The 10,906-nt window shown below is 44.2% G+C and overlaps 1 protein-coding gene across 2 annotated transcripts in view; it reads left to right on the top strand.

Annotated features, from left to right (window-relative positions):
• Window positions 1-1,538: 1,538 nt before the first annotated feature.
• Window positions 1,539-10,906, top strand: part of SPIRE1 (spire type actin nucleation factor 1) — a 111,868-nt gene continuing 102,500 nt past the window's right edge. For both annotated transcript variants that reach the window (XM_054724023.1, XM_054724024.1), the window contains exon 1: window positions 1,539-2,111. In XM_054724023.1, coding sequence (XP_054579998.1) covers window positions 1,775-2,111 — 337 coding nt within the window. In that variant the 5' untranslated portion in view covers window positions 1,539-1,774. The remainder of the gene's footprint in view (window positions 2,112-10,906) is intronic.

Here is a 10,906-nt window from a genome sequence, read left to right as displayed (position 1 = left end):
TAAGGTAAGGACAAAAATGCAATAGGTTTTTGGCTGTAATTATCAGTGCAACATGGCAGCAATATCCCATAAGGCCAGAAGATGGTGATGTTGTCTACAAAAGTAGACCATTTCCAAGTTTTTCTGCATTGTTGAAACTATTTTAAAGCTCCCTGCATTTTCAAAATTCACACAGGATCTAAACTTTTAAAATATGGATTTGGGGGGAATGTTTTTCCATGTTTTAAATAAAAAGGTTTTATAAATCTATCGTTTCTATATCATAAAAGGAATTAGACCTTTTCAGGGTTTTGACTGATATATAGTGCATTTTCACAGACAGGATTATGAATCCATCCCTAAGTGAGGTAGGTTACTTTAAAGGGTTGTTTTGTATCTCTTGTAGTGAAATTATAAGGTGCCCTCTTTAAATTTCTCCCTCTTTCAATTTCTTACCCTTTTATATCCTTTTGCTTTTCTTCTCCCCACTCCTGCTGTATGTATTGTGGTATCTTAAGCATTAAGAATCGACCATTGTAATTTCTTCGGCAAGATATTAAGTGTGCAATGTCTAGTTTCACACATAAAGCTGCCTTTAAAAGATTTATTGGTACTTAACTATGAATAAATTTACTTGTTTGATGCTTTCAACTCTGTAAGATTCTCACACAGGCCTAGACTCAGAGTGAAATGTTGCCAATTAAAATTTTTACCAGTGAGTGATTATTTTGCCTAAGATTTATATTTTTTGCATACTTAATGAGTTCAGCAAGGCCCAGGAGTATTTCTTTTATTCTTTGGCTAATTGCCCTCCATTCAATTTTGCCACTGTGTTATTTCCTCCACATCATAGGAACAGACTAGGTTAACTGGCCTTTGATGATAGTAGTCATTGCAGACATGATCTTAGTGAGGAGAATGAATCTGGAAGGAGGCTGATACTAACGTCTGCAAATTACTTACAACATGCTTATATCCCAGGCCCTGGTCTTTGCGTTTGGGAGAAGTCAGTAAGCAAAACCCATAGATCCCTGTCCTCATGGAGCTTACATTGTAGTTGGGAGCGAGTGGGAGGTATTCAATAAACAAGATGAAGTAAAGGATAGGGTTTGTTGGTGGCAACAGCTACCCAAAAAGAGCAGAGCTGGGTGCAGGGACGAGGACGCGGCGAGGCCCCAGCAGTACCAAGTAGCCTGATCAGGAGAAATCGCCTCCGGGGTTGCGGGAGGCGCGGGAGGGGGCCCGGCGGGAGGCCCAGGGAGGGTCGCCCGAGGCCGCGCTGCTAACACAGACCTTCCTTTTCTTGGGAATTCCCTGCAGGCTGGGTTCGAGTTCCTCATTACACTTTCGGCTCGCCAGTTCCGAGCGGGACTCTGCCAGTGACCTCCCCATTGTGCTGGGGTGGTGACGGGTGGACGCGGTGGGGGCCGGGGCGCAACGGCCGCCGGAGCCCCTGACCGCGCGGACCAAGGGCGGAGAGCTCGGCGGCCCCCGCTCGGAGCGCGGCGGGAGGGGCGGGGCCGGCGGACGCCATCGCGTCGGCTCGGGCTGGCGGCGGCGGCGGCGGCGGCCTGGTCCGGACCGTCGCGGAGTCCTCGCCGCCCTCCGCTCGCCCACGGCTGCCCAGGCCCTCGGCCGGCCCCCGCCTGGTCCCTCGCGGCGGCGCGCGCGGCCGGGCAGGGCGGAGCCGTCCCGGGGATGAGGAGGCGGTGGCGGCGGCGCGCCAGGACGATGCTCCGGGGCTGAAGAGACGCCGGCACAGGCGCGGCGGTCAGGCGCAGCGCCGAGCCGCGGGATGGCTCAGCCGGCCGGCCCCGCGGGCGGCGGGGAGCCGCGGGCGGCGGCGGCGGGCGGCGAGGGGCCGCCGGAGCCCGGGGAGGCCGCGGGCGCGGCCGGGGGCTCGCAGGACGCGCTGAGCCTGGAGGAGATCCTGCGGCTCTACAACCAGCCCATCAACGAGGAGCAGGCGTGGGCCGTGTGCTACCAGTGCTGCGGCTCCCTGCGCGCCGCGGGCGCCGGCCGCCAGCCCCGCCGCCGCGTGCGCTCGGCCGCTCAGATCCGCGTCTGGAGGGACGGCCAAGTCACCCTGGCGCCCGCCGCCGGCGACGCGGGAGAGCCGCCTGCCTCTGCGGGTGAGGTCGCCGCCCCGCGTCCTCCGGGGGCCCCCTGCCCTTCCGCCCCGCGATCCCCCATCTCCCAGGGGAGGACCCCCGCCGCGGTCCCCGGGCCCAGCCCTTCCGCCCCGCGACCCCCTGCTCCCGTCTCCCGCGGGTAGACCCCCCGCCGCGGCCCATTTTCCCCGCGCCGGTTCCAGGCCCTTGCGCCCCAGACTCCCGTTCCCCCCACCTCCCAGGGGAGACCCGGGCCTAGGGCCCACGGCGGGGAGCGGGGACGGTGCTTGCGCTGTGGCCGAGCGGACCCTGCGTAGGTCAGAGAAGGGGGTGGGGGCGGGCAGCGGCACAAAGGGGCGGGGAGGGGGCGGCCGAGCGCTCGGCCCGGGCGGGCCTGGCTGCGCCCCCGCAGGACGCGGACCTGCCGAGGGGGCTGGGCTCGCACGGGACCTGCCGAGGGGGCGGGCGTCGCACGGCCCGTCGCAGGGCAGCTGCCGGCGGCTGGTGGGGAAGCGGGTGGGCTGTCCCGGTGAGGAGCTGTGTGTGCACACTCCACAGGCCTGCCATTCCCTGTGTGTGTTTGTGTTTGTGTGTGCGATGTGGGAGGTGCTGTAAAAGGTTCGCCCGAGAGCTTGTCAAGGAGAGTTAATTCGGGTGTCAGGAAAATTACACCTTTCCCAATGAGGAGTCATCTAATAGTATTTTTTAAAAATTGGCCACAATATTCTTTCGGTTTGGAAATATAAAGAAATCTGAGCCCTGAGGAGAGTTCTGCTATTTTGGGAGATACTGAAGAAGAGACTAAATAACGATTTTTATAGTACCCGAAAGTTGTAAATTAACTACTATTTACCTGTATATTAAAATTTGTTGTGATGGAAAAAAAGTCTTATAAAGTAAGAAGTAGACAGGATATCAGATAAATAGGTAAAATGGGTTTTAGGTCATTGTGTAGTGTAAATTTCCCAGATTATCACATATTATCACATACACAACAACACATAGCTAGGGCTCACTCACATATTTATTGATGATGAGGAGGAGGTTGGTAATGGTTTCTCCTATCAGTTTTACTCTAATTCTGTCTTTTGAGAGTCAACTCATAAAAACATTAAAAAAAATCCACCCTCACTTTTAGAAAGTTGATGGAAGTGTCAAAATGCTTAAGGTGAAAGATGTAATTCAGAACTAGTCAGTAAAATGACATTTAATGAAAATCCTTCTCTAAATTGATTAAATAAAGAGGATTCAAGATTATGTTGTCAGTTCTTTCAATTCCAGTAGAACACTTATTATTTTTAGTGTCAAGTATAGTTTTTTACATATATTTTTTATTGATTTCAGAGAGTAAGGGAGAGGGAGAGAGAAACATCAGTGATGAGAGAGAACCATTGATAGGCTGCCTCCTGCACGTCCCCAGCCGCAAGCCAGGCTGGTACCCTGACCTGAATCACATGGTGACCTCCTGGTTCATAGGTTGAAGCTCAATCACTGAGCCAAGGGGGCGGACTAGAATTTTTTTCTTTTTTAATTTAAAGCTAGCATTCGTGATTCTTTTGAAATTATTTCAAAAATTTCTTAGTTTACTTCATCTATTGTGTTTAAACTTGGACTTTATATTAGTGGGGACTACTTGCATTTATAATTTATTTACAATATATTGTATGATATGAAAAGATGCATTTATAAAATAAAGCAAAGCCTTGCCTTGAGAACCAGTGTTTCAAGGGGAAATGGTTGTGTGCAACCTGCTTTTAGATGCAGCATTGGTAGTGGGGATTTTCTGACGGAACAAACCCAGTTCACATTGTCTCTTGAATTTAATACTGAAGAGTAGTTTAAGTTATGTTTGTGGACATACTAGTAGTTTAGCGTCCAAGACTTGGATTCTGGTGGTAGGTGTTTTGTTTTTTTTTTTAAAAATCAGAACCTGATATTGAGATGAAAATGTTTGCATCATTAATATGCATGATAGTATGTTGTCCTCAGTGTAATATTCCACCTTTATGGAGAGAAGAGTTCTTCCCTGCGCAGTAGTAATACTCCTGCAATCCATCCTCTTTCTGCTTAGTTTGGCTCATGACCTCTGCTACCAGTTGTGGAAAGAGTGCAAACAAAGTTGTTATAGACTTGAGCATTTTAGGGTCAATTAATTTAATCTTTAAAAAGTTCATACAGCCGAGGCTGGTTTGGCTCAGTGGATAGAGCGTCGGTCTGTGGACTGGAGGGTCCCAGGTTCGATTCCGGTCAAGGGCATGTACATTGGTTGCGGGCGCGTCCCCCGGTGGGGAGTGTGCAGGAGGCAGCTGGTCGATGTCTCTCTCTCATCGATGTTTCTGTCTCTCTGTCCCTCTCCCTTCCTCTCTGTGAAAAATCAATAAAATATATTTAAAAAAAAAAACATGAAAAAAAAAAGTTCATACAAAAATATTATTTATATTAGGCAGTTTATTTCCTTCTAGGTTTTAAGAGTAGTTGCATGGCTATGGAAGGCGCAATGTCTTCTGAACATTTAATTCTGATTCTTAAAAATGCTGTTTAATTTGGTACTGTGCACATTTGTACAAATTCTGTTTTTAAGGGAAAATGGTAATTGTGACACCTTCATTCTAAGAAGCAGGTGTGTGTTTTTTTCCATTGATGATTATATGTTGTCAGCAATTAAAAGCACGTTTTCACGCACAGTTCATTGAGTTATTTTCTAAATGGAGGTTTAGGGAAATTGGGTGACTTGCTCAAATTCATATTGGTACCTCTTTGAATCAAAAATCCAAGTCTTTTAACCTCTAGAGTTTGTAATATTGAGAAATGAAACAAATTTGGTTTGAATTTGGATCATGATTCCTCCCCTTCCTAGCGGAGTGACCTTGAGTTCAGTCTTCTCATCTGTAACATGAGGTCACTTTCTTCACAGGATAGAAGTTTCAGTTAGATAATATATGTAACGTGATGAACACACGGCTTGGTATGGAGCAGGTCCTCCGTTAGTTTAAGTTCTGGTCCTCCCCGAACCCTGTGTTCCTTTCACACCACCACGGCGCCTCTGATCTAGCTGTTTGGGACGAATGTCTGGGTCAGGGTTTCTCAGCCGTGGCACTATTGACATTTTGTCTGAATAATTCGTTGCTGTGGGAGCTGTCCTGTGCCTGCATAGGATGTTTAGGAGGATCCCTGGTCTCTACCCCCTATATGCTAATAACTGTCCACCACCTCCCCCTAGTCGTGACAATAAAAAAAATCTCCAACATGGCCAAATGTCTGTGGGGGCAAAATAATCCCCTATTGAGAGCCACTGGTCTAGCAAATACATGATGGGTGGTGCTCAGGATGTGTTCAGTGTGGAGAAATGGATCTTGTCTGTAATCCTCAAGCGAGTGAAATTTTCAGCGGGCCGCTGCTTTTGCTGCTGTTGAGTTGAGTGAATGAATACTATTGATTCTTACCCCATCAGCAATTTTACTCCACTTAGTCCCATAGAAAGAAATAGCACCTCAGACACTTTCTTGACTTGTTTTGGGATTTAATGTAGTAGTAATAGATTTTAGTTCTTTTTTACTTTTAACATTATTGATACATCCAGAATATTCACATTCAGTTTGAATTAAGAAATTAGAAATACATTATTAAAAAATAGAAAAATGATGAAACGTGTGGGAAGCATGGAAGTGAGACCAATATTGGAAGAAAACAATGAAGATTAATTTTATTTAGCCGTCAGATACAACTTAGAGCCCTGTACCAGGGGTGCGGAATGTCCCACCGGGCCGTATAAGCCCTCGAAATCATTTGGTCTGGCCCTGCCACGGCCTTAGGAGGAGTTAAATGTTTGACCAAAGGTAGCAGGCTAATTTTTAAGTTGATAATTTTGTACGGCCTGCAAATGATGTTATAAATATCTTAATGCTTCCAATGTTTATGTACTCTTAGTCATAATATGACCTTATTGTTTGGTAAAAGTTTATTATATACAGGTTTTCACAAAAGTTACGTTTTCACTTTTATACCATTAGTAATGAGTTAAAGACATTCAGCCTCTTGAAATACAACCTGCTGTTTGTCAGTATACTGGCATTTAGAACACATTTTGGTATACACATTCTTTAGAAACTAGTCATTAATGGAATTTAGGTTGTATTCCAGATCTTCACAAGATTAGAACGCTTTTTTCCTGGGATGCCACGAAGAACTATTAATAACAGTAGTATTAGAGATGAGACTCATTGCATGGACTCAGCAGCCTCTTAGGCCTAAATATCCATCTGACAAAAATAACTTTTCAGATTTTGGTTTCAAAATTTTTGATGTACCTTTAGCTTTAAATGTGTAAAGAACATTAAAAAATTATGATCATATCTTGAGTTAAAGTAATCTTAAGATTGGTGACAGGTTTTCCTAGGAGGAACAATGAAAGCCTGCATGCATACTAATAAAGGGGTCCCTGGGTATAGAGAACATTCAGGCTTTGTTTGGAATTTGAAAAGGGGATATGATCAGTCAAGCTTATCAGGTTCATGCTAATTTGGTGGGGGAAAGGGTTTTGGAATAATATACTATTTGATTTGAAAGAAAGAATATTTGTGGAGAAGGTTGAAATAGTGAAATCATGTTTAAGAACATTAATTTTTTGTTTTCATTTGGTATATTTCCCGAGTGTCCGCTTCCTGATCATTAAATGAAAGGAACACTTGAAGTATATGTGTATGTGTTTAGGGTAGAGGTTGGGGGTGAATGACATTATTAGGGGGTTGGTGAAATGCCTTTTCAATTACTATAATAGGTAAGAATTATTCCATTTGAACAATATGTCCAAATATGTGGGTTTGGTTCAGCCTTAAAAACATGCATTGAGGCATGCATATTAGCATAACCAGTGGTCACAAACACTGGGGCTGTGGGGGCTTGTCCTCGGGGGTAGGAGTGGCGGGGGAGGGGGGGTGGGGAGGAGACACGTAATATTTTAAACAATAAAAAAAAAAAGAAAAACATGCATTGAGTGTCTACTATGTGCAAGCAGTGTTTAAGTTTCCATGGTTGATGTAAACGTAAATAGTCATAGTCATTAAAGAAGACAAAATAAAACATAAACACTGTGGTAAATTTATCATGAAGCTAATGCAGCTTCAACTCAAAGCCCACTCATTTACACAGGCCCTTTCTAGGCTCCTGGGAGGAGCTTTAATAATATGTTCAGATGGTCATTTGCAAAATTAAGATATTTTAGTTATCAGTTCAGATTGGAGAGAGAGAGAAACATTGATGTGCACTATACTAGATGTTGAAGATACAAAGAGGATGAAAGTGCACCCATACCTTCAGGATGATCACTGGTGCATAAACTAACCCTTACAGTACAGTACAGTAATTCCAAACAATAGAGACATGCACAGAAAACTCTGAGCCCAGGGGAGAGAGTGGCTTACTCTGCTTGGTGTGATGTTACGCAGGTTTCACAGAGATCTGTTTTCTGGAGGTCTTCAAGGATGAGCAGTGGGATAAAAGGCGAAGGACATGTTAGGCAGAAGCAGCAGTAAGCACAAAGGATTAGAAATGTGGAAGAACTATTAAAAAAAAAACAGTAATGCATGCAGTGTGGCAACAACACCCACTTCCCCATATCAAAAGCAGACACTGCTTAATCCGTCATTGCATTTTTGCTGCTAAACTTATAAGCAGCTTCAGAGTTCTTAACGGGGTGCTTCAGGCAGTCACTACCAATTACTTGGAGTTGGCACATGAGGTTAAACCTGTTTGTCTTCTATGCAGTGGGCATCCACTGCGCCTGGAGCGTAGGCTGTGTGTGGGAGTGGTGGAGAATGAGAGAGGCTGGCGCGGTATGTTGTCTAGGATGAGGCTGTGGGACTTTTTTGTGCCACACCACTGAGTTTGTACTTACAGTCTGTATAGGTGGTGGAGAGCCATGTAAGGATTATAGCAGGAAAATGATGTAAGCAGGTTACTCTTTTTGGAAAGATTACTGGGAGCTTTGTAGAATACAGATTGAACTGGGTAAAACTGAGGGCAAAGACACATAGGCATCTCATTCTATTATTAGGTCTCAGTAGCCTTTAAGTTGCCAAACCAGTTAGGAGTGTTATGGCTGTTCAGACCTGAGATGATAAAGCTCTGAATGAGGGCAGTAGGAATGGAGATGAAAAGTTAGATTGAGAGTGATTTAGGAAATAGAACAGATCATGGCTCTTTAGTTTTTTGCTGTGAGAAAGAGGAAGGAATCTTGAAAGGTTTTCAGATTTTCTGCCCTGGTGCCTGGATGGTAGGGAAGACAGGATAGGGTGGGAAGATGATGACTTATACTTGTTGGAAATTAAAATTGGCCTGGAAAAATATTTTTTCTATGGAGTCATGTTGATTTTTACCAAGTGCCTTTGCTCTTCTAGAAGGTTGCAAATCAGTTGTTTAATGTCACATGGTAATATGGAAAGAACATGAGTTGGTTGCAAAAGTGGTTTTGATTCTTGGCTCTGACTCTTATTATCATCACTTAGTCATCACCTCAGGCAAGCCATGTAAACTTTCTGATTACCTATTTCTTTCTTTTTTGTTAAACCTTACCCCGAGGATATTTTTTCCATAGATTTTTAGAGAGAGTGGAAGGGAGGGAGGAAGGAGGGGGAGGAGAGAGGGGGGGGAGGAGGGAGGGAGAGGGAAAGATGGATGTGAGAGAGATGCATTGATTGGTTGCCTCCTGCCCACACCCTAACTAGGAATCGAACCCCTGACCCTTTGGTGCATGGGCTGACACTAACCACCAAGCCATACCAGTCAGGGCTGACTCCCTATTTTTTTTTTAATCTGTAATATGGAAATACTATATATCCAGCCCTTATAAAATTTTTGTAAGACCCAAATGAGGACATTTATGAGAGGGCATTTTGTCAACTCATACATGCTACACATACATGTTTTTCACTGAGCCATTTCTTCCCTTTGTAAAAAGAGTATTTCAAGATACTTTGATTCAGGATTGATAAAGAATTTCTACAACAGTCTCAAGTAGATGTATGCTTGGAAGTCCACAAAATTATTCTTGAGGCTGAAACAATCTGAAGTATCAGTCTTCATATTATCATTAGATCTTAGTTACCTTAGATTTTTAGCATAGATTGTGCCGAAACTGGTTTGGCTCAGTGGATAGAGCGTCGGCCTGCGGACTCAAGGGTCCCAGGTTCGATTCCGGTCAAGGGCATGTACCTTGGTTGCGGGCACATCCCCAGTAGGGGGTGTGCAAGAGGCAGCTGATCAATGTTTCTCTCTCATCGATGTTTCTAACTCTCTATCCCTCTCTCTCCTCTCTGTAAAAAATCAATAAAATATATTAAAAAAAAAAAAGATTTTTAGCATAGATTGTAATGGGCTGGGGAGAGTCTAGTAGAATGTCAAGGAACGTTTAGTGTTTGACCACCATTTATTTATAGTTTTAAATGATTTCTATATAAATATTATATATTCTTGAATTTAGATTTTTCTCACTTTACCACTTTTTAACTTGTTTGATATGATATTCACTTATAATTTAATTTAGCCTCTTTGAATCCTTTGGGGAGTGAACAGAGGCTTTTTGTCATTAATAATATAAATGTAAATGTGACTTTCCCTCTAAACTCTTGGAACCAATTTCATTTGAGATCTGTAAGATTACATGAAATAGTTGGCCTATTTATTGCTGATGTGTATAAATTTAAATTTTATTGGTTGGAAATTATTAAAGTTCATTAAAAATTTGTCTAATGATAGTTGTTCTTTAACTCTGACCTTTTGTGATTGAAGATATAAATAATCTATTTGTAATTTAAAGAACTTAGTATTTTACTCATAGGTATAGTAAAAATGTGTAACTTATGAAGTTAGTTACCGAAAGGTGTTTCTTAATATATATATACTAGAGGCCCGGTACATGAAATTCGTGCACTAGAGGGGGGTCCCTCAGCCAGGCCTGCGCCCTTTCACAGTCTGGGAGCCCTTGGGGGATGTCCGACTGATGGCTTAGGCCTGCTCCCTGTTGGTCGGACATCCTTAGTGCTGCCGCGGAGGCGGGAGAGGCTCCTGCCACTGCCATTGCGCTCGCCAGCCATGAGCCCGGCTTCTGGCTGAGCGGCACTCCTCCTGTGGGAGCACACTGACCACCAGAGGGCAGCTCCTGCATTGAGTGTCTGCCCCCTCGTGGTCAGTGCGTGTCATAGCGACCGGTCGTTCTGCCGTTTGGTCGATTTGCATATTAGCCTTTTATTATATAGGATACACGCGCACACACACACACACACACACACATATGTATATGGCTAAATAGCTAAAAATGTATGCCTTTGTCATTTTTAAAATATACACAGTCTTGACAGAAGATAAGTAAATATTTGGATAAGTGATATGGGTGGCAGTTATGGTGCTGTATCTAAAGGACCTCAACTTTGGGATAGAAGTACCTGAGGTAACTCTCTGGCAGGGTTCTTTTTGACTAGGATGGTCTCATGCATGATCAGATGCCACAGTGGCAGAGGAGATTCTAAGAATACACAGTGGTATGTACAAAATGCATGAAAACTAGAATTCTTCAATTGACAGGAAATATGAGAACATTTGGGATTGGCACATACTTTTTATGATTTGGTGTGGGGGAGGTACCCCTCCAAGTTCTTGCTCTGGGAAAAGTGATATAGTGCTGTGCAGTCAGTGTATTTTTGAGGTTTCATATATTTAGGCATAATTAATATCACATGGGAAAATTTTAATCCAAATGTACACTGTTTACAGAAAGACCACAACTTCCATCATACTGTCCTCTAGCACAGGACTGTCAGAAA

Source organism: Eptesicus fuscus, chromosome 12 (genome assembly GCF_027574615.1).
Source record: "Eptesicus fuscus isolate TK198812 chromosome 12, DD_ASM_mEF_20220401, whole genome shotgun sequence".
Taxonomy (NCBI): domain Eukaryota; kingdom Metazoa; phylum Chordata; class Mammalia; order Chiroptera; family Vespertilionidae; genus Eptesicus; species Eptesicus fuscus.
Note: the sequence above shows the minus strand (reverse complement) of the source record. Positions and strands in the feature narration are given on the sequence as shown.